Source organism: Falco cherrug, chromosome 15 (assembly GCF_023634085.1).
Source record: "Falco cherrug isolate bFalChe1 chromosome 15, bFalChe1.pri, whole genome shotgun sequence".
In the NCBI taxonomy this organism is placed as follows: Eukaryota; Metazoa; Chordata; class Aves; order Falconiformes; family Falconidae; genus Falco; species Falco cherrug.
The window spans coordinates 7,837,928-7,861,852 of NC_073711.1; the positions used below are offsets into that span (position 1 = coordinate 7,837,928).

General features: G+C 41.7%; 1 protein-coding gene across 1 annotated transcript; it reads left to right on the forward strand.

Annotated features, from left to right (window-relative positions):
• Positions 1–7,531: 7,531 nt before the first annotated feature.
• On the forward strand, positions 7,532–23,836 carry LAMP2 (lysosomal associated membrane protein 2). Its single transcript, XM_055727528.1, is given in 10 exon segments — positions 7,532–7,593; positions 7,595–7,689; positions 8,535–8,653; positions 9,196–9,409; positions 10,038–10,199; positions 10,969–11,186; positions 11,721–11,840; positions 12,106–12,184; positions 13,042–13,209; positions 20,713–23,836. Coding segments are annotated over 10 exon segments (1,365 nt in total). The 5' UTR covers positions 7,532–7,546; the 3' UTR covers positions 20,856–23,836.
• Positions 23,837–23,925: the final 89 nt, after the last annotated feature.

Consider the following 23,925-nt stretch of genomic DNA (forward strand, 5'->3'; position numbering starts at 1 on the left):
CCCCAGGTCCAATAACATAAGTGTTGTCAGTGGTCTCCTGATTCCTTACTGGGTTTGGCTGTCGCTGGGCTGGCCGCCTTCTGGTTCCTGCATTCTCTTGGAAATGTCTCCTTGGTCCTGAACTTCTTCGCTCTGCTCGGATCTGCTGGATTCGGGGAGTTCTTTGTTGGCAGCATTACTTGTATCAAAAAGCTTACGCTTGGGCGGCTCTTGCAGCCTAAGGCTTTAGCTGCTAAATGCAAAGCTGCTAATGCTAAAGGAGACTGTTCAGGGAAAATATAGTTAACCACACGTCTTCTAGAACATTGATGATATTTCTTTAGGTTACTCCTTAAAACAATTGATTGTTTGTCAACTAGAAACAGCTGTATTTTAGAGCTGGAGGAAAACAGGGATGTCACTTATGTGTTAAAAGGCCTAAGTAATCTTAACTTGCTTTTGCTATGAAATTCTGTCTTTCTAAAAAAAGTATAAGTCTAGAAGTTCTGCTCTATCTGATAATATTTTCAGTAATAAGGAAGTTGCAGTAACTGTTTTTTCCTGTAGTTCTACCATTTTAGATTACGTGCCTTGATTGCATTAAAGCTGAGGGTCAGGCATCAGACCGATAATGCCCAGGCCGCTGCAGGGCTCAAGGGTTGCAGTGCTGCTTTAGCAAAGCTTAGTCACTAGAACTTTGCAAATGGACAGGGTCTAGCATGCAAGTAAATTGCATCTAAGTTTATATGGAATTGATTTCTTTTTTACTGTTTGGATTGGTAAGCAGTTTTAATACAGCATGAAGTATCAGCGCTGGATTATTGGCAAGATTTTCACTTGATATGTGAACAGACCTCATACAAAGTTACCGTGATGCATGTTCTGTTTTACCCTTGTGCAGTCTCTGAAGCTTGAAGCATATCCGAGAACAATTTGTTATCATGGTTAAAAAAAAACAGGTACTTTTTCAAAAGCAGGCCTTTATATCAAGGAAGTTTTTTAGTTGATGCTAGTTTGAGGCTCAAAGCAAGGCTACTAATTGCCACTAAAAGCTGGGCAAGACACTGTGCAGACCAAGTTTTGCCGGGTGCATGCCAGGGAGGAGGTACAGCTTTCAAGGATGAGGTGGGAACAAAGATTACAAAAAATACAGCCTCTGCAGAGGTGAGCTGGAACTTTGTCACCACGCAGGTAAATCTTGCTTGTAGGCTGCAGCCAGGGAGTAGGTCAAGTCACTCCTCCGAAGAACGGGTTCTGCAACCAAAAGGCTATGATTCTGCTGCTTGCAGAACTGGGCACCACCTGCGTATCCCTTCAGCTTCTTCCTTTTTATTCCTACGGCAGCAGCTGCTGCTTCAAATCCTAGCTCCAAAAGCACAATGCAGACACACAACCTCAAATTGGAGAGAGATTGTTCCCTGCAAGAGTTTTGTTGCTCAGGACAATGCAGTGCACAGGTTTTGCTAGCTGAGGGTTTGCCAGACCTGGTTTCCTGCCTCTGACAGAGCTGGGAACTGTTGGATAATTAAATATATCGTCTACCCTGATGTGCTCTCTGTAAAAGGAATGTAACGTTACTCTAGGTCACAAGGGATCCTGCACTGAAGTCCTGCAGTTAAAATATCCAGCTATGAAAATGACTGTATAATACATAGTCTTTCTTCCAACCTGTATTTCAGATCTAACTTCCTTCCCTGCTGAAATTTCTCAGAAAAAGTTACAGTCAACACATCTTTCATAAGAGTTGGAAGTGGGAGGTGCCTTGTCTGCAAAGCCATTTTCACAAAATAATTCCTGCCCTGAAGCTGACAGATATATCTCCAGCAAGTTAGTAATGTATGTCAATTAAAACAAAATTGAGAGTACTGACATTTTTCTATGTTGCTGTTACAAGCCCAAAAAATATGTTGAGTTGTCAGTCCAACAAGTTTTTTTCACGTTGAGCAGATCTACATCTAGAACTTGTTTGGCGTGACCCACAAAATGCATAAATCTCATCTGCTGCCACATGTTAACCCAGCTGCCAAGTGCTCTAGTACACATGACATCCAGCAGCAGCTGGAAATACTGAGCACAACTGGGTACCCCTGCATTAATGGCATCACCTCACCCTGCATCCCGCAGCACTGAGGATGCCTGCGGTGGGACAGGAAAGGAGCCTCTGCTGTACCAGCACCACAGCAAAGCCCAGCCCCTGCCTCGCTTTCACCCACCCAAGCAGCCGGAGTATGATTAAACCAAGTTGCACGTCTGTAAGTTATGTTTGTATAACAGGCTTGTGATGAAATACTGTTGCCTGTGCCTTTGCTTCTTCCTGCTAAGCCAGGAATGTGTTTTTCCAGCTGTGTCACAACATGAGATTTCAGAGTGCTCTTGCACGAAGTTTTGCAGCTGTCTGCTGCTCTCTGATCTTTTCACCTCCCCACCAAGGTTTCTTTTTTTGGCATTTCACGTGATTGCCCCAGTCTTGACTCAGCAGTTTCCTGCAGCAGCATTTAATGGTTTGGTTTCCTACTACCACCTCCTCCAGAAACCCAACAGCTCAGAAACACTGCCATCTGCTCAGAGCAGTAGCAAACCACAGCTTTCACGTGTTTTAGATAATAAGCTATTTTTTTCAAAAACAGCACAGCAGAGCTATAGGCAGTCATCCCTTTTCCACCACTGAGCAGGCAAGCATACACAGCTGAAGCACTGCAGATGTCACGCTATACTGACAGTGTATGGTCTTTGTTATGGTGTCTGGATCACAGCAAATCCTTATTCCCCAGGCTGCAAACTAGGGCTGCACGAAAAGGAAAACTTTGGCGCATACCTGTAACTCTCAGTTGCTGGCACAGTCCCAAGAAGGTCCCTGTGATTCATCCCCCTCTGCCAAGTGAATCCGTGACCTCTCCAGCTAGCGTTAATCTCTCCCTCTTTCCATCCCTCACGTGTGAAATGGTACCAAATCCTCTTGGAAAGGAATAATTGGTTCTGCTGTAATCTTGCCCCTGGAAAACATACAGAAAATACTCTGTTTTTTAAAAAGACATCTAAAAGAATGAATAAAAATACATTAGAACAAAGTAGTGATTACTGCATGTCCTAGGTATTATCTCTTTCTTTTTATCACTGTACTCTTCTGCACCAGAGATCAGGAATATTAGTGCTTCATTAAACACTTAAACTTTTCTTCTGATCACACACATTCACCAATTTTTACAAGTCCCAGGGTGAAGAAAAGTTTGATTACAGATATATCTAACCAGTCAAAACTGCTAAAGGATTCACAAAGGATTACCTATATGCTAGACAGCAAAGATATGGTGTGAACAAACATCACAGAACAGCCTATACATTTGAAATTAGGCATGAATTTATATTCCTTGATGAACCAAAATTTTAAAAAGAAATCATAAGGTGTTGCATATTTGTTCTCAGTATGTGTAAATATCTTCCTAAAATTAATAACATCAGACTAAGTATACCACACAGTAAAAATGTAATGCCTACAGAAACATTACAGTCCTCATTTTCACATCCAGCAATAAACAAAAGGAATGTCTTAGAAAACAGGATCAATTTGTCATCCATCAGTGACTCCCAAAATCATGGCAAACGCAAAATCATTTATCTGTAGTAAGCAAAAAGGTAAGGCATTTTCTTTGCATCCTGGTAACAATCATTCACACTTCCATCGTTAAAGGAAAACAGCTGATTATATGAGTTTGATCTTATGTTACTGAAGTCTGATAAATAGGATACAGTGGGTATTTGTTAGAGCTTGAATCCTACAAGTACTGAATATAATAGCTTTCCATAGAATTTAAGGGGAATCGGACAACATCTGACCCCCAGCCACTGATATTTTTTTTTTTCCCTAAGGAAAGCTGGAGGAATTGTTAAACAAGAGAGGAATGGAGTTTCATCTTGCTCCCTCCAGGGCTACAAACAGGAGATAGGCTTTGGGAACTGCCCAAAAAATCTGTTTAGGGAGAATAGTGCCAAAACCAAGCTTCTGTCATTTGGCTGGGCAAGAGCAGACTATCACTGTGCTAATACAAGAGCACATTGTTTTTAACAGCCTTTTAACCCATTCAGATGGCTGGAGCAGGTGGGCTTCCTGGGCAGACTTCATCCTGTACATGAATGCGAGGCACCGGTACCAACTCCCTGCAGGTAGAATTTCACCCTCTGGTTTCCCCAAGGCTCCAGGCAAGGACAGAAATCCTTTGGGCAGCCTTTGTGGCTGCCTTATTGCTGCCCGCATTGTCGCTAGGGTCAACCTTGATATACACGTCACTGGCACATCAGTCTCTCCTGTGATATTCTGTGACAATAAAAATAAACCACCAGTTCACAGTCTCTGAATTTATACAACTTCATCTTTCTGCTAAACTACTCCTATAGCCAGTTTGGCATTGACTCAACTGAAAGCAGGATTAGCCTATGTATCGGTTTTCCATAGCTTCTAGGAACTGTCCTCTCATTTATCTTGACTGACACAGCATGGAAGAAGCAAGCCTCTGAATAAAAAGTGCACCTGCTAAGATTATGTTTAAAAGATATAATACCACGAAGTGCCCGCGGAAGGAGACACAGGGAGGGCAAAGCCAGCAGGTACAAACAAAATCAAGAGAATAATCTGTATTCTGATATTAATCATTATTATTTCTGGTGCAAAACAATGTCTTTTTCATTACACTAAATTATATAAACTATACTGTACTTTTAATCCCACACCAGTTGCTACATTTATTCTGTGTTATTAAACAGATTTGTTTGTTATGATAGCTACCATTTGATTTCTTTTTGAGCTTCAGTAAATTGGCATAAAGGAAACAACATAATCAGTCTTCTGTTTATGTCTGCAGAACATCTAGTCATTTTACAGTCTATTTCCCATGGGCAAGCAAGACATCAAAATATTCAGGGTCCTTCACTGAGAGCAAGGGGGTGTTTGAACATACCGATGTTTACACAAAAAGGTACGTGTCCTGAAGTAAATGTTCCAGCTGATACAAAAGGTGACGTTCCACCACACACACTGCCTGGAACATACCAATCATTTGCTCCTCCTCTGAATAATTAAAGCCTAATTCAATGTTTCTCTCCAAACAGTCAAATCCTCTTAATGTAATTGGTCCTAATTTCCTGAGAGATCACTTTTTCAAAACAGGACTTTGCACTAAACCGGTGAAGCCTGAGGAAATGTAAAAGCCGCAGCAGCAGGACTCTCCCCAGCCTCTGAAATGCCCCATTCTTTGCAGTGGAGCTGAGAAAGACGGAAGACTTGCTGCTTTCAGAATTTGTGGTTTTGTCTGTGCTGCTGTTACTGGATACTCCCACGCAGCCTACAGCAAGTGCTGGCTCAGTTATTAAATATAAAGTTTATTTCTTCAGACAAATTTTCAGTAAATGAAACCCAAAGGCTAAATAAAAAAGTTATTCTAAGTATTTTGAAAGTATTGAATTTCGATATTCACATGCAATGATGCTTAGACAAATGCATGTGCTGGTATGTAATATGCATGATAAGACAATTCTAGGTGCAGTTGTTACCGAAATCTCGGAATAATGAACTTATCAACACCAATGTGATGCAGATAAGCAGACACTTCTTTATTAACGGCTGGGTGCGCAAGTGAGTCCTCTCACGATCAACGCACACCAAGTTTCAAAATCATACACCTTATATAGGACTTACTCATACATATTCATTAAGTATTCATAGTATTTCCCAAAAATCATTAACATACTCCCCTCCCATATCCGATTCTGCACAGTAAAGGTTAGAAAGGTCTAGAAATGGGTCTGGGGTATTATTCAGGTAGGCAGTACATGAGTGGTCACGATAGCCACTGCCGGAATTACCTTTTACCTACATTCACTGTTTCTTGGCAGGTAACTACGAGTTGCTTCATTCGACTCTCCCCAGTTCCCATTAATTCTACATTTTGACATCTCCTAGGTTACATGTAGATACTGTATCCAATCATGCATTCAATCACGAAACTGTTATCTAAGTTCTAAACATTCCTACTAGGTGATTCTGACCCTTGGTACGGGCTGTACAGAGGATTTCATAGTAGCTGTCAGTTGCTATGCAAACACAAATTCCACTAAAGTATTTCTTATAACTCTATATTCCTAATCAAATGTGGTTAATTAATTCTAACTAATAGCAGGTATGTAACACAGTTATTAAGCACAAGAAGAAATGCAAAGAAGCGGCGAATGTGTCTGACCACGCAAGTGTTTGCGCGTGGAACCCCCATGTGTATGATGCACTGGTTTCTGTGGTGGTCCTGACTCACCAGGTTTGGTTTAGTGATACTTTTTGGAAAAGTACTGTATTGCAAGTATACAGCTGAGAGTATTCAACTGACATTTAATCACAAACGGCATTATTTCAACTTCCTCAAGACTTTATAACTGCTTTCCTAGCAACACTGTCTATGCTCCCACTGTCTCGCTCTATCAGGTCAATGTGTTCTACTGTCTTCCTCAAGAGCTTTCACTTTCTTCCCCCATGATTGGGCATGTCTCTTAGTGCCTGAGTGTTCAAAATACTATTTGCAGTTCTCCCACGGCATCAGAAATGGGAGCATGTTACTCCAGGACAGCCCTTCCTCCCCAAGTCTAGAGTGCTGGTCTCCTCGGGCAGCTGAGCACCTGCCTGCCATTTGTCTTGCTGTCCCCCAGCCCCAATGTCTTCTTCTATCTCCCCTTTCTTTGCCAAGCCAACCTATCTCCCCGCCCTGTGCCCCCAGTCAATACTCCACAGGCTGCAATACAACACCCATCCTTCCAGTCTCAGATCCACCAGGCTTCTTGTCCACTCGGGTCTTCTCCCCCCCTGCACGCCGCTGGCTCTTTTCTCCCCCGTTCGCACCCAGCAGCTGTTATCCCCCCTATTCCTTCTGCGCCCTATTCCACACTGATCCACCACCACTGCAGAGGCCCTGGTCCCACCGCAGAGCTGTTACCGGCAGGCTGCTGCCTGGCCGGGGGCACAGCCTGGGGGCACCGCTGCCCGGCCCCGGGCATGGGGGGATGGCAGGGGTGGCTGGGCCAGGTCGGGCGCAGTGCGACCCGGGACAGGGCCGTTCCCTCAGGACAGGACCGGCCCCTCGGGACAGGGCCATTCCCTCAGAACAGGGCCGGCCCCTCAGGTCAGGGCCATTCCCTCAGGACAGCGCCAGTCCCCCAGGACAGGGCCTGCCCAGCTCCTGACCCGGCACGGCAGCGCGCTGCCAATCCTGAGGTAATATAGACCCTTTTTTTTAATCGTAAACAGCGAAAGTACCTTAATTCTTTATTTTTTTTTTCAACGACAGGCCCTATATTAAACTTCTGGGAAGGCGCACCTCCCCTCAGCTCTCCCGGCCGCCAGCAGCCCCCGCGGGGCTAGCCCAGACTGCCCGCAGACTCCCCCGGCGGCAGCGCAGGCCCGGGGCCGCCCCCACGAGCCGGCTGGGCCCGCCCGAGGCGGCGGGCGGCGAGCGCCCCGTCCGCGAGCCATCGAATCGAGAGGCGCGGCGCGGCGATTGGCGCGCGCGGGCGGCCCCGCCCCTCCCGTCACATGACCGGTGGCCAGGGCCCCGCCGCGCCAGCTCGCCCCCGTCGCTCGCTGCCCGCCGCCGCCCGCCGCCGGCAGGATGGGGCCGCGCTCCCCCTCCGCTGCCTTCTCCGCTCTCCTCTTCCTGCTGCTGCTCGGCAGCTCCGGTGAGCGGGGCGGCGGCCGCCCCCGGGGCTGCGGGAGGTAGGGGGTGGGGGGGGGCAGGTGTCCCCGCGGGCGCGGGCCGCCCCTCCCGCTCCGTCGCACATGTGACGCGGTGGCGGGGGGGCTATGGGCCCGGCACGGGCCCGGCGGCGCCTCAGCTCAGCGGCGACTCCCCGGGGTCGGTCCTGCAGTGGGGACTGGGCCGCCTCACGCCGCGCTGTCACCCCCGGGGGGCAGCGGGGGCCGGGGTGCGCCACGGCGGCCTGGCGGGGCCCTGTTGTTGGGGAGGCCGGGCCGAGCCGCGAGCCGGGCGGCGGACGCGTGTGTTTCACCGGCGGGGCCTGGTGGTGTTTCACCGGGGGTGGCCTGGCCAGCCGGGAGCCGCGGGGGCCGGCCCTCAGCGCTGCACCGCAAAACGGGCGGTGGGGGAACGCCTCTGTCCGAGTGCCACCGAGTTACGTATCCCACAGCGATAGAAACCTTCCCAAAAATGTCAGGGGGATGTAACGATCCCTCCTTTGGGGCCAGAAATGGAGGATATACGGTGAGGGCACCCCAGGCTCATTCCTTAGAGGCCGACTAGAACTGTACCATGGTGAAACAAATAGGAAGGCTCTGGCCCACAAGCAGCACTTCGTTCAAGGGTTGTGTTCATGCTCTTCGCTTTGTCATCATAGAGCTGATGTTCTAGTTATAATGCTATTTAGAAGCCTAGCTATTCTTTCAGTGTATGGCAAATTGAATTCAGTCCTGAAATAATTTTCTGCTTTGTAATGAGGTCCTCTTGAGTGGTTCTAGAAAATAAAGTGAAAGCAGTGTCTCAATAGCTAATGATCATACCTTCTAGGTTTTCTCCAGTCCTATGCAGTGGAAGTAGATATAAAGGATGCCTCTAATGCTACGTGCCTGTATGCAAGATGGATGATGAGTTTCTTCATAAAATACGAAACAAACAGTAGTGATTATGTAAGTACTTGGAGTCAACTTTTGTTGACAACTGTATTTTGTCCTGTGTACAAGTTTTAAGTATGCTCTTTTACTTGGTGTTTGGGTCTTTTACCTAAGGTGTTTGGGGGTTTACTACTTTTTTTTTTCAAGTTTGCTATTAAGTTTATTCCTACATATTCTTTTTAAAACAAAGCATAAGTTCTCAATTAATAGTACAAATAACTGAAAGTGCCCTGTTGCACTTACTTAAATGGTATACCTGTCAAACTTGATGGGTTTTGTGTATCAGTGTAGTAATGTTCTTAGCCCAAATAGTGAATGTAAATTGCAGCTCAGCATGGTCGAGGCTTACAGCTCAGTTAGATTTGTACTTTTGTCTTGAATGTGATATGATTCTTTTCTAAGTCAGGTGTCAGGGAGACTTTTTCATAATTTTGTAGAATAACCTAAAATAATCTCACTGATCTTGTGCGAGCTTCTAACTCCAGCAGGTTTATAATGTTGTCATGGGGAAGGACTGCTATCTGTGAAAACATTTCAAGTTATTTTTTTTTTCCTAGAAAAACACAACCTTGAATTTGTCATCCAGTGTGACACACAATGGAAGCGTCTGTGGCAATGACACACATGCCGCACTTCTGGCAGTACAGTTTGGCGAAGGTCACTCTTGGAGCATTAACTTTACAAAAACCAATGAAACTTACCAGGGGGACTTCATCACGTTTACCTACAACACCAATGATACTGCTGTATTTCCTGATGCTAAAAGAAAAGGTAATGTGCAATGCAGAATACTAGTTATAAAGCAGTTATGGCCACAAGCTTTAGTTTTTGTATACCTGACTTTGGTTGACTTTCAAAGTTAGGACTAATTTATATAATGTCTTTTGTGCTATGTACAGCCTATTGTTAATCATACCTGCCTACTGGATAAGAATGCAGACTAGTTGGCTTCACTGAATGTATAATTTCTTTAAGTGGAGTGAAAGGGGAGGATTAACTGAACAGCACTGATCAGTGAGGTGCTGCTAGTAGACCACAGGCATATGGAAGATTCATTTTAGTTTGCACGATGTGACCTTTCACCCAGCAAAGCAATACAGCGTTAGGCATTCCATGTACTAATACTTATTAATAATAGGAAAATTTTTTTCCTTAAATAAAAACTTAAGTAAAAGGGGTCATGTTTATAATGCCTTGTCTGGTTCTGGAAGCTTGATTACTTCTCTGCACTACTTAGCACTTCAGGTCAGGACACACAGGTAAAACAATCAAGAAAGGTTAGGATTGTTAAACTTAATTATCTCTTTATATTTGTCTTAGGGAATTATATAAAACAGAACACTACCTATAAATGTTCTTGTAGTTCATAAGGTATTAAAATAGTTGTACTTTTTTGCAGGACCAGTTACTATTGTTGTAAAGGATACTATGAGTCCAGTTCAATTGAATAATGTCTTCGTGTGTCATAGTATTGAGTCTTTTGAAGCAGAAAACGTAACGCAGATTTTCTGGAATGTTACCGTGCAGGCTTTTATTCAGAATGGCACAATCGGTGAAAAAGGTGAGCATTTTGATTTGTGAATGAACTTTTTTATATCACATCCTAGTGCAGGGGGCAAAGTGCCATAGTAAAAAAACTACCAGTTCCAAGATGTGCTGTGTTGAATCGTATTCATGTAAATATCCTTTAGTATGTCTTTCCTTGTTCCTGGAAAAGTAGATTAGTACAACAGATTTAGTAGTATATAGTAATAGAGATTGTTCCCATGCCAAGGTGGTAATCTAGTGTATTCCAGTAATTGGGGTATTAAAAATAAGCACTTCAGAGCTGCTGTTGCTGTGAGCTTCAAGGTTTTTAACTGACTGCCTTCCATTTTCAGTGGTAGCCTTTGCTTTTTCATTTAAATAGTCCAGAGCCTGTTGTCTCACCTCACAGCTCAACTGCTCAAAAGAGATGAGCATGTTACTTTTCTACAAATGGTGTAATAGGGCTGCTGACTTTGTCTACGGCAAATACATATCATACTTTTATGACTACTTAGCTGTCTTTGTGTGTTTCACCTCTGTGTTCAGAGGTAAGTAGTACTGCATATACTACATGGATTTGAAACGGTGGGCATTACAGAATTTCTGAGAATAACTGATAGCTGTAAATTGTTTGGAATACTGTGCCATAGCGTTAAGTTTGAGACTTCTGACTTGGTGATTAGCAGACTCCCAGGGAGCCTGGATTTCAGCAGAGGAATTGGTGTCTGTATTGAACTGACCTCTGAGTTGTAAGACTTTAATAAAATCTCAGCACTGAAATGGTGGTTAAAATATCTTTTCAGAGTCTAGATGTCCTGCTGATACACCTACTTCTGCACCTACTGTTCCACCTACTGTTGCCAATGTAACTACTGCATCTACCACCACTTTGTCACCTGCTCCAACCACTGCTCCCAAACCTGTGGAGAATCCAGACACAGGAAACTATTCTCTAAAAAGTGGAAATAAAACTTGTCTTCTGGCTACTGTGGGTCTGCAGCTGAATGTTTCCCATGACAAGGTACTTCTCTTCTTCTGTTTTACAAGAGTAGAAAGGTTGTTGTAGTTATTTGGTATGAAATCAGAGTGCAGGGTATTTGCTTTGTACGCTGCTGGCTGTCCAGAACTGCTTTAAGTATTGTACATAGCACCTCTCTGACATCAGAATAGTTTTGTGGTGTAATATTTAGCTTCAAAACCTGATGTGGATTCAGCATAACTTGTTACTGGGAGTACCTCTAGCATCATTGGAAGCCTGGAACTTTCTTTGCTCTTAAAGGCTGTTGGTCCCTGCAGATCCTGTCTTTCCCCACAGAGGGAGCCGAAGGTAGCCTGTTGTGTTAAGTCAACAAAACAAAACTTCACTGGGCAATCTGTGTGCTTCAGTATTACCAGCATGTAAACTTAACTTAAGTAGCCTTGGTTCAGTAGTAGCCAGGCTCAGTCTTCCTGCTGTAATCTTCATGACAAGCTCTTCTAGCCTAAGACTGCTGCGGACTGAAACTCTGTATTCCTAATGGCAGCTGAACATCTTTGATATATGTCTGTATTTCAGCCTGTTCTGATCAACGTCAATCCAAAGACAACTAGCGCAGATGGTACATGTGGTAACACAACGGCGATGCTGAAATTGAATGATGGAAATAGCACATTGATTAGTTTTACATTTGTTGTTGTAAGTAACTTCTTTTAGTTTCAACCAAGTTTCTACTTTAACAGCACTGCATGATGATTGCTCATAGTAAAATCCTTCTGTCACTTGCTGGTGGTAGGCTGTTCCCATGTAGGATGTGGAACTGGCTAGCAGGCCACCTCAGGGCAAACAGAGAATTGGGTTAAAGTAGAACATGTAAGACTGTGTTACCCTTTGTAAAGCACGTGTTCTTAAAGTTAAAAATGCAGAATTGCACACTGACAGTTGGTTCTTGCTTCTTAAACAGAAAAATACAAGTGCAGGTGTACCAAAATTTTATCTGAAAGAGGTGAATGTTACGCTGCTCAACCGTCTGAATGGTTCTGGTAAGAAATAGTATCTATCTTAACACAAGCATAAGCTTTTACTCAATGTCTGTACTTATCAAATACTCCATCCCCGCCCCCCCAATGCTATTAATGCTTACTGTTACTTCCTACTTTAAGTCTTTGAAATTAGGGAAAAAAGTAATAAGCAGAAAAGGCCATAAGAGTTACTTTAAATAGCAGTGTGGGTTCATTCTCTTTTCCTGAAAATTCTGTTAATGGGGTCCCTATAAATTAAGAGGGTTTCCTTATAACTGTTTTCAGTAACATAATTTTTGAGGTGTGAAATACAGTTGTACCAACTCTGGAGCTTTTTGTTTTTCTTAAACCAGCTATTGTCTTTTTGACTGAAGATGCTGCTCTATCTTCCAACCGTTTCTACTTAACTCTCACTGGGAAAAGAGACCAGTCCTTCAAAAACTAAAAAAACCCCAACAAACAAACCCCCCAGAAAAACAAACAAACAAAAAACCCCAAACAAAGAAAGCCCTATGCTTTTGACTTGGAAAAAAGTATGCTGTAAGTTGCTTGTCATGGCTGCTGCAGTTAAAAGGCTACTAAAGCTAAAGTCCTTGTAACTCTGTGATGTTGGGATGAGTGGAGCTACAAGGAAAGCCTAATGTCATGTCTACATGAAGCATAGGTTACTGCTAAGTACTGTGTAACTTCAGGGCATGACTTCTGGTTAAACAGATAAATCACACTTCAGACTACCTGGTTTTTCAGAGCAGTCAGTGATGAAAGAAAAGTTGGCCCCTCTAGATTCAGCTCTTTAGTCTTATGATTGTATTAGCAACAATCTTGCATTCAAAGCGGGCATGCAAGTTTCCTTATTTTTTTTTTCCTCCTTTCTTTAGTCATTTCAAGTGCAGATAACAACAATTTCAGCAAGTGGGATGCTTTCCTTGGTAGTTCTTACATGTGCCGGAAAGAGCAAACTCTTGAAATTAGTGATGATATTCAAATACATACTTTTAATCTATGGATTCAGCCATTCCTTGTGAAGGCAAATAAGTTCTCTACAGGTAAGAGTTCTTCTTTTTTTTTCTTAATTCTTGCAATGCTAGCAAAATTCTTACGTGCTGAAAAGCATCAGTGTTGGGCACAAGCACTTTATTTTTGAAGCTCTTGTTCCATTGTTTTTTGTCTTGTTTTTTAACACATGGAATGAAGAGAAGTTCAGAGACTGACTTTAAAGTTAAGGAAAGCTTTGTTTTCACTTCAAAAAATGTCTGCTAGGTATGCTGATTCTCCTTCATAAAACTTGAAGGAGCTAGAGACACTGAAAAGGAACATAATAAGCATTACCTTGCAGAATGAATCAGAAGTTATCTAATACCATTTTGACATACAGCTTTTTGTAGCTCAAATGTATAAGAAAATGGGACAAAACTTCAGCAGAAGTGTACTTTGGTAATACAGTTAGATGGCTTGTTTCTTTTTTCCTGACAGTCAAAGGAACAGGAGTGTTGGGCGGGGGGGGGGAGGCATGAACTGGCCAAGCTTCCTTCAGAAGCAGTCTTGAATATCCAGAAGTAAAGAAAGATTCTAAAAATGTTTGTTTGCTGCATTGTCCTGGCCTTCTCTGGGGAAAACTGGAATAGCTTAAATGACCCCTCTCTTAATCTTTAGTGTAACCTGGTCGTTGTACTTATCGATAATACTTTTAGCAGTCTTACCAGACTAGGCTAATCTGCAGGCAAGTAGATCGGGTGCAGGTTTTGAAACAGCTTTTTGTAGGCAGAGAGAAGTCCCCAAATGTATGCAGGGTAAACGGTGTTTATCACAATACATTCTAAAGAGTTAGGGTCCCATTTAACTGTGGTGTTCAATTTGCAGCTAGCTTCCTTCTAATTATAGCCTATTCTTGTTACCAAATCTAGGTCACTTTATTTTTAATGAATAAAAGCACCAGACTTGCCTTAAATATGAAATAGATAAGCCTTGTTCTGTCTTAAAAGCAGAATGCCTACTCCTTTGTCTAGTACAGATCTTGCACACCTGAAAATTTGTACACCATTAGCTTATTCTAGTTTATCAAATGTTCCAAGTGATTATAATGCTTAATATGTGCTAGACTTACACATGAGACCTCTGCAGTTCTTTCTCTCTTAAAGATGTAATAAAACTTGATTTTTGAACACCCTGGTACTAAGGGAAACAGATTTTTATAGCACACTTGGCAAGTATTCTGTCTTTATTTATTCCTTGTTGCAACCTTTTTCTCATCTACAGCCCAGGAGTGTTCGCTGGATGATGACAGCATTCTAATCCCAATTGTAGTTGGTGCTGCACTTGCTGGCTTGATAGCCATTATAGTGGTTGCTTATGTAATTGGCAGAAGAAAAAGCTATGCTGGATATCAAACTTTGTGAATCTAAATGTGATTCCTGTTCTGATTTCACTTTAAACAAAGCAAGTGCAAGTTCTGAAGTCCCCAAAAGACGCAATACCTAGGAGTAATTACTAGCCGCAGGTAATTGGAGTTGAGAAACAAAGAGAGAATGTTTATCTCAAATGAAGCAGTGCTACGTTTTTAGTTTTCCTGCTCTGAGAAGACAACGTGGGTTTCATAGCTGTTTTGAAGATGTCAAATACTGGATAAATTGCTAGGCTAAGGATTTTATCTTGCAAAAACCCTAAAGTGTTAAGGAATTATTTCTGCATTTTAAAAATCATAGCCTGAAACAAGAACACATTCTAAACTGATGTGCATTGGGCAACTCCCAGAATAGCACAGAATTTGTACTTGCTTCTCTCCTCTGCGTTCCTTAGTTGTTGTCATAATTGTGGGTTAAGCTGGCAGTGTTAGTCACTATGTTGACTTGTATAGTATTTAACAAGGATTGTACAATGCCCAGTAACAACTTTGTTTTTCATAGAATTGAACTTCAGGCTGGTGATTAAATGAGCTTTTGAAGTGGCAGCAGTAAGTTACTTAGCTTTGACAGAGTTTGAGTAGTTTACTCCTGCCTCAGTGTCGTTTCAGAAATCATTCATATACCCTGACTGTACAAACAAAATGGGTAACCTGTACTTGCCAAATGGTAGATACAGAGGAAGACTTCAGTGCCGTTTTCAAATGCTTTCAAAAAAAGAATTTACTGTTAGGCACTGAATTCTTCATTGCTTACTATACCTTGGCAATCATCTAAAATACTCAACTGAGGTAGTGTTCTGCTAAATTAATGCAAGCTTTTTTGCTGGCATCAGTTTAAAGGGAATAACCTTTCTAAATATTCCAGAACTTTAAAGTGCACTTAACTTTATATCCTACTCTGCACAGAACTAGTCTGTCTTGTTGCTTTGAATGACCATTGTTTAAAAAAATGCTTTTGTTTAATGAGCCAGTATCTGTTGTTGCAGCTTGAGCTGTCTTTAAATCTTCCATCTTGGATGGTTCTCTGCTGATCAAAATTCACATTATAACTACCTGCCATTCTGAATGATTAATGTACTTTATGTTTGATTGTTTGCTGTGTAGCATTTATTAATGTTAAGAATGCAAAAGCCAAATGAGTCTGAGATGGACCCATAACACCTGTTTTTCCTTGCTGTATGGAAAGGATAACTAGCTTAAGTGCAGTGCGACCGGACTGTTCTTAAACTGCAGCTCTGTAGAGACTTAACCTTTGCTGCACTACTTTTTTCTGGCCTCCTTGTGCTGTAATACATAGTTTTTACTGCATGGAAAAAAAAAAAAGTCTTTTAGACTTTTAGGTAAGTGTGGCTTTTTTTGCATATGTCATAACATGAGCTGCCTAAACTAGTTATTTAATGAACATAACATTGTTTCCCCCTTTTAGAATGAGTTTACTCTGCATCAAAGCTGGTTTAGTGTTTTATTAGTGTTTTCTAGGGTTGTAGAGATGTCTGTGGCATGTTTGTATACAAATCATAAAATACTTTCAGTAATTTTTTTTGTAAAAACAGTTTTCTCTTGACACTAGCCAAGGAAGCAAGTATGGGTGGATAATGCTTACTATAGCTTGTAGTCTACAGCTTGAATTTTGCATCAGTTACTGAAATTCATTTTAATGAAAGTTGGGAACTACTTTAAGTTTAATCCTGAAACAGGCTTCAAGACTTACCATTTTAATTAAACAAAAATTAAAAAAAATGGATCTAACGACTTTGGTATTACTGTAGCTCAAATGCAGAAGTTCAGATAAATTTTTAGCACTTCTGTGACTGATGTTCAGTGGCACCAGTTACACTTGCATTTCTGTTAAGGAGTAGTTACCATGCTGGATTCATCTGACCATGCAAAGTTTTGCTGTGCAGTTTCTAAGTGACAATATAGAAGATAAGTGCAAACTGTTCCCAAAATTCAACAGTACTGGAAGTATCTTTGGAAAAACCTGCTACTTAATCTTCATTTACAAGTATATTGGCTAAGAGATTAAAGTACTCCTAGACTGATGTGCAGATAACTGGTTTAAAAAAAACCAAACAATAATCTCAAGTTTCACCTGATTGCCTGTTGTTATAAAACCACTAGTTTACCTGTATGTATTGCACCGTAGGGAACTGTCAACCTGTTCAATATGTGCTCTAAATAATAAAGATTGTTCTATTTCTTAAGGAAACCTGTTCACATTTTTTTTTTTAACTAATTTGAAAACAGACATCTTGTACTGTCTTTTTTTTTTTAAAAAAAATAAGCTAAATGAGTAAGGTCAACTTTGAATCAGTCTATATCTGAGATCCTGTTACACAGCTGGTGAAGGCACTCCTCAAAGAGTCCTCTGTCTTAATGCTTTGTTTTGTAGCATATTGTGAATTGTGCTTGGGTACAATCCACTAGCAGAAGACAGCTTGGGAACTAATGGAGACACTGTACATCTGGTTCATCATTAGAAATTTGCTTGTAAAGGTTTTTGTCAGTTGTAGTTCCCTCCAGACCAGGTGTTTTTGATTGATTTTGCTAGTCATTTGAAATGGGTGTACAGCTGTGAACGGTTCAGTGTCTTCTAGCAGTTATCTTGGAAAAAGAAATACGTCTCTACATTCAACAGAAGTGTTTAGGGAGTCTTCTGGGAATTGGTTAGTAGCTTCATCCTTTATGGTAGAAGCTCTGATGCTGTCTGTGCTGCCAGTTCTTCTGGTAACAGTACTACTATATACTACTTGTCTGTATCGAGAGGCACTGCTCTTCCCTTTACCATACCTCTTCCTGTGAACTCTGGTCATAGGACAAGAGGAAAAAGATGCAGTCTAATCAGATATCATCTTCTTGAGTCTAGCCTGAGCTGCTTATATAATCACTGTTAAAGCTCCCTTCTTATCTGCTACACAAAGTCAAAGTAACGTTAGCACCTTGCTGAAGTGTCAGCTGAAGCTTTTTTAACGTGAAGAAACACACAAATATTTTTGTAGGCTCTTCTTAAAGAGTTCAACAGTGGGGTTCCTAAGGATGTAAATCTGTCTAAAGTAAAATTAAACTGCAATGGGATTGCAGGCATCAAATTCTGTCAAATTGTTAGTACAAGTCAGTCTGTAAGAGTGTGACAAAACTTTGAACAAGCAGGAGTTGCTGTTGTCCTGTAGTAAGTGTAAAGACTGGGGGGGGGTGTTTATGTCAAAGCATTACTGTTTTTACTGTAATTGTCTTGTTTGTCTGTCTATATTGTTGGCTGTTCTGGAGACTTGCAATATCTAGACACTGGAAGACTGGACTTTGTGGTGTACAGTAATGTTAAATCTACAGTAATAGGCAGAGACGTGCTTTTCCAGAAAGTGCATCCTGGAGCTGTGAGTCTGTTAGTTACGATGTTTGGGAAGGGGAGCTATTGCTATTGTATTTTGGGGAGGGGAAAGAGGGGTCAGGGTTTTGTGGATGACTGAATGATGCCCTGCTGGGGAAAGGCATAACTTTTAAGCAATTGGAGGGAGATCATAGTGTTAAATACTTCTACTTAAATACATTTCTATTTCAGACTTGCCCTTTTTCTGTTCAGCTGAAGATTGCAGCCCAGAGGTAGACAACTTCATTGTACCCGTAGCAGTAGGAGCAGCTTTGGGAAGATGATTTGTCCTAGTGCTTGCTGTGTTGGTTACAAGAAATGCTGTAATATTGGGTAGGAATAGTTTTAAAATGAGCAAGTTTAAGTCTGTTTTTTAAAAAATTGGACTCAAAGGGCTGCTTGTTTGCTGAGTCAGGCAAAAGTTTGTTAAAAACAAGCCTGGTTAAGCAAATGATGCAGAGTGTGTTGTCATAGGTTCAAACATAAACTAACAACTTTGACTATGAACTAGAACATATTCTGTTGATGAATTAATTCCAGTTCTTCTAAAATACTACACTTTAAATTTCAGAATAGTAAAGAGGTGCAGTGGCATTATGTGAGTGAAAATAGTTTCGTTCTGTTTTGTGAAATTAGCATTAACTTGTGTGCACTTGTGGATGTTGAGTGTTAATGTATATGATCTATCCTAGACTGTGGTTTGTTTTGATTACTGTTGACTGTGCCTTATATACAGTTTACTAAATATTAAAATTATGCTCTAAGATACCAAGATTTCTGATCTTGTAGCGTAAAGATGCCATGCTAGTACTCCTCAAAAGAAGCTTTTCCAGCCAATGAACACCTTTTTTAAAATCTATTTATTTTAAATTTACCACAGTGTTCTCTATTGTATAGCACGTACCAATAAAAAAAATAATGGGGCTATCAGTTGCATCTCATGATTGGAATTAAAAGGAAAGCTAGCTTTTATACTGAGGCTACAAATGCTGGGGGCCAAGATTCTTTTTTTATTTTGAATGGAGACGCATTCAACCAAATAACACTGACAAAGCTATTCCTCCTGGCCTGAGCATGGAGTCTGCTTGTCATGATGTACCGCTACGAGGTTCTGCATGTGAAGACACTTCTCTGAGGCATCTAACCATTGTACAGTAACAGTGCATGCATAGATGCGTGCAGCAACGGCAGCAAACTGGAGAGAGGTAAAGGATGAAATGTCCCTGGTGTGAAACTAAACCTTTTTTATCCTGGGAATTCCTTGTAACAGTGAAGCAGTGTGATGTGTTTTGCAGCAATCTCCTTCCTTTGAAGAAGAGAAAGGGCATTTGTCACTGCCTGCTGGGCACCTTTCATCCTGAGCAGATTCGATCCTGTTTAGTGTTAATGACCCATTATCCAGCATGCAGTAGTTAAATTGTGTATGTTGATCTTTGGTGAACAAAGATGATTAAACATCAAATGCAGTTATCTTTTTAAGATGTTTAAATGCCTTTTCAGTAGTCAGAATAGTTTGAAATAGCTCGTTGTATAAGGTCCGTATTTCCTTTCCTCTTGTCTTTTCCTCCCAAGCGTTACTCTGCGTGGCAGTAGGTGCCTTCAGATTGTGGGTGCCAAACCGTGTGGTGTTGTCTTTCCCCTTGGCTGAAGGTTTTGTATAGCCTTCGGGGGGGGTGGGGTGGGGTGGCGGGGAGCAGGGGTGTACTGGGCTGTAGAGAGCTAAATTGAGCTAGTAAATTCTCCCTAACTAAGGCTGACAGAGGCTGATGTGGTTTAAATACTTGTTAATAGCTGCTAACTTTTGCTAAAGCATTGGATTGTGTGCATGACCCTTACTCCGCTCTAATATAAACTAAAGCAAAAAGTTTTATAAGGAGCTCTGCTTTATTAAAGGCATGTAAGTCAAGCACCCTTACCGTGCTGAAGCAGTACACAGACGCTGTGTCATATCTTGCTAAACATCTTGTCTCAGCACCACACCAGTGGAGCTCTGCCCTCTCTACAGATGAGAAGAATGCCAAGCCCTGCCTCTGTGTCAGAGTTTGAAGTCAGGTCCCAGTGTGGCTTGCTAATCCTTGCATGTTTGTATCAGCAAGGAGTTCTTTGTGTTTTACAACCTGTGCATCTAAAACCACTGCAGCATTACAGCTGTCTCTTTTTCTCCTATGTTGATTTCAGTAAGGTCTGCATAGTTGTCAGCTGAAACTGATAACCCTTCCCTTGTGTTTTTGGGTGGGCAGCTTTATTTTCAATCAAGAGAGAGCCTTTCAGTGTTTTCCGTTTGGTGCTTTCAGCATATGTCTCTTGTAGTGTTGAGTAGGTTTCTGCTTTGGTTTGCTGTCTGTTACTTTGTACCTAGAACCTAGAGAAGTGCTGGTGACCAGGGTTTGGGAAGTCACTTGGAAAAGTAGTAATATATGGTCTGTCTGCCTGTGCTGCTACACTTCTGTAACTGAGCTGTGAGCAGCAAATGCCTGTTCAGGCTGCTGTTGTGTCCTCAGTTCCTGATCAGTGGACTGCTCGCTAGAGGAAGATGGAATTAAACATACAAATTGGAAGTAGTGCGTTACCGATACAAGTGATGTGTGTGCTATATATGTCTATCTTTCTATCAGTTCTTCACTCAATTCTGATTTTACTGTAGATGCATTATTGTATCCAGTACAGCATAAGTTCTCAAAAATGTCTGTTTGCTCCTTGCTTGCTTTGGTTTCTAATGCTGGATTTCCTTTACTAATTTATTCTCCCTTGCTTTTTTTTTTGTTTTTCTTCTTTCTGCAGCTGAAGAGTGCTTTGCTGATTCTGACCTGAACTTTCTTATTCCCATCGCAGTGGGCATGGCACTTGGCTTCCTTATCATTCTTGTCTTTATATCTTATATCATTGGAAGAAGAAAAAGTCGTACTGGCTATCAGTCTGTATAATCTCTTAATTCCATCTCTGTTGCCACCTTCCCTGCTTTTCTCCTTTTCCCAGATTCCCTGATTTGCCCCTTTGAAAATAAGAAAAATTAATTAATAGTTTCTTTATTAAAAAAAACAACAAAAAACTACTTAATGACAGAACAATGTGCCATAAGTCTGAAGATGAGTTGCAGAATTACTTGAAACTACTGTACGATTTTGAAGGAAGTGTTCTGAGGACCATAGAATTGAGTAGGGTTGATGCGTGTCCACATGAGAAATGTGTGCTTGACTAAAGAAAAAATCTGTGAAACTTTTTATTTCTGTTTCATCTTTTTACACGAGAAAACTTCTAGTTGCATACAGCTTATCTTGGATACTGCTGAAGCCAGAACCATAATTAAAGGTGTGAATGCTATGTCAGAAGGGACTTGTACATGCTATGGGAAAATGAATACCAAGCTCTTAACAGACTTCTGTGGGGAACTTGGCATGTGGCTGTCGTCTTTTTTTCATTAGCAGCTTGTTCTTATGAATTGGTCTGAATTTCCTCTTCCTTCTGAATGTAAAGGTAATACCTGATCTCTTTAATACTAACGTAGTATGAGAAGAACATCTGATTCTTCTAGCAAATTAATTCATTTAACATCAGTATGGAGAAGTTGACTGCTAACAGATGTTAAATAGCCTTGCAAAAGCACGATGTCTTTACTGTCTTCATTCACCAAGTTAAGGCTCAGTCCTGGAGAACTTCCACTAAGAAAAGCCAACAGTCCACTGAAGGAAATGTGTCCTGTGCTATTTTCTTGACTGTGTTTTCCCTCTTGTTCTGAGCTCAACTGTGGAATGAGGGCGGGAGGCTGGAATTTCGCTGGCTGCCGTTTGTCTCAGCTTTGGTTGTGTGCGCATAAAGGAGCTACACAGCGAGTTGCTACTCAGCCACGTGAGGCTTAAAGACCGCCTAAGAACACAGATTGTTCAGAGATCCCTGCCGTTCCTTTGTCCAGCTTTCATGGGCTGACAGGGAGCACCGAAAAGCTGTCATCTAGGCATGCAAGTGGAGATAGAAACCCAGTCTGTTTTGATAGGATTAATCTGCTTTTAATCTAATTATTGCTCTCTCTCAAACAACAGTTGAATAGGGTAAGAGCACGAAATTTCTGGCATGAGGAATGCTGATCGTAAAGCAGAAACTAATATTTATCTATATGTAGTGAAGAAAGTGACTTCCAAAGGAGTAAGAGCACCTGGCTTGTTTGAAGATGCTTTCTTTGTTGTTAATGCCATACCTTTTGCAATTCGAAGTTCCCTATCTAAACTGTACCAAAACAGAAGCTAGTTGTTTGTGGTTGTGTGCTGCTTCATTCCCATCAGGTTCATGTTGGTAGGGTGAAAGAAGCCTCTTGCTCTTCCAGCCTCTTCGGTCCATCTTGGTAAAAGCCTTCTGCAGCTAGTAAACCCTGCGTTCCGGCTGAGGGATGGCTCAAGAGCTGCCAGGTCTGCAGAGGGCTACTGATGGACATGGAGTTACTGTCCTCTGCAGCAGGTGTTTACGAAAGCTGCTGTAATATTTAATCTTTGTGCATTGAGCCTGTATCTATGTTGTAGGGAAAGCACCTTCAATAATTCACATACACAAAGGAGATGGTCAACACTGATGTTTAAGTAACTCACAATAGCTATATATGCAGGGAAGGGAGATTGCTAAAGAGTTAGTTTTGATGTTTGAGAAATACCTGTATGTTCAGTTATTCTTGTCCTCACTGTGACCAAAGACAAGCTTTACCTGAATCTGACAGAACTGATTTTTGTACCACAAATGGCCTCTTGAACCAAGTTGTCTACTTCTAGGAGTGTAACTTAATGCTGCTGAGTCTGACTTTGTGCTCTGGTTCTGGTTGTCTTGGTCTTTTGTGTTGTACCTTTGCTCTCGCATTACTTGCTCTCCCAGCCGGAGTGGAAGATGGAGAATTTTTTTGAGACTGGCAGCTTCTCAGTAACAAGTACGTGCTTGTTAGTGTGCTGCTTTTCTCTGCTGCCAGCAGATGGATTCCATCTACGGTTTCATGCTCAGATTGCAGATCAAAGTATTTTGCATCACTTTTGCTAGGTTATTTTAGTAAATTGTGGTAATTTCCTAGATCCACACATATGTAGATATATTTTATATATACATATGAAGTAATATTTTGGGCTTCAATAGAAGTCAAAAATTGAACCGGCACTTTAAGGTTGTTGTAGCATGAAGTGGTGTATACAATTCTCCAGGTATTGAAATGACTGTACAAATATGCTGAAAGTAGAATATGTGTATGGAAAATAAACTACAGTGTTTATAAAGCTTTGTTTTAGTGTAAGTAGACATGCATGCCATTTCTGAGAGCTTTTCCAACGGGATTGTCAGCGTGCCTGGATCTGGATGTTGGTGGGAAAAAGGAAACTTCTGCTTCTAAGCTGTTCATGCAGTTATATCTGAATTAGTTTATCTATCTTTGTTGATTGGATCAAAGCGTGGGTCCGGCATCTGTTAAGGGACTGGCTGCTTTATGCATCCTTCCACTAGGCAGGTAGGGAATAGCAGTAAGCAAAGTTTTGTCCTGTTGCAAGCTGGAGAGCTGTTAATTCCATGGCCTGAAGCATGAAGGGTTTGGGTTTAAAAGAGCTAAAGCAATCGGCAGGTGGGGAAATGTTTGTGGGTTTAACTTATTTCTGATGTCAAAGGAAGAGCCGCTACCACAGCAGCTTCTTTCTTGGCAGAAGCCGGTTTCTGTGCCCTTTCAGGTGGGCTGTGCAGGCAGAGTGATTGCGTTGCCCTAGTTCTATCAGTGTCATATGAATAATCACATCTGAGCAAAATTAGTTCCTAAATTTCCTCTGGTTCAGGTTTTTAACAGTTCTAATAAATAGCTTTTGCCTGATAGTTGTCTGTGATGCTGAGTGGATAGTGGGTCTTGTACTGGGCTTCTGAACTCTTTGGCCACAGAAAGTTTATCAAGTGCTAAAAATTCAAGGATCACGTTATGCGCTGCAAATTCAGTCCCCAACTGGCTGGCACAGGGAGCTAAAGTCACAAACTGCATCTCTTACACCA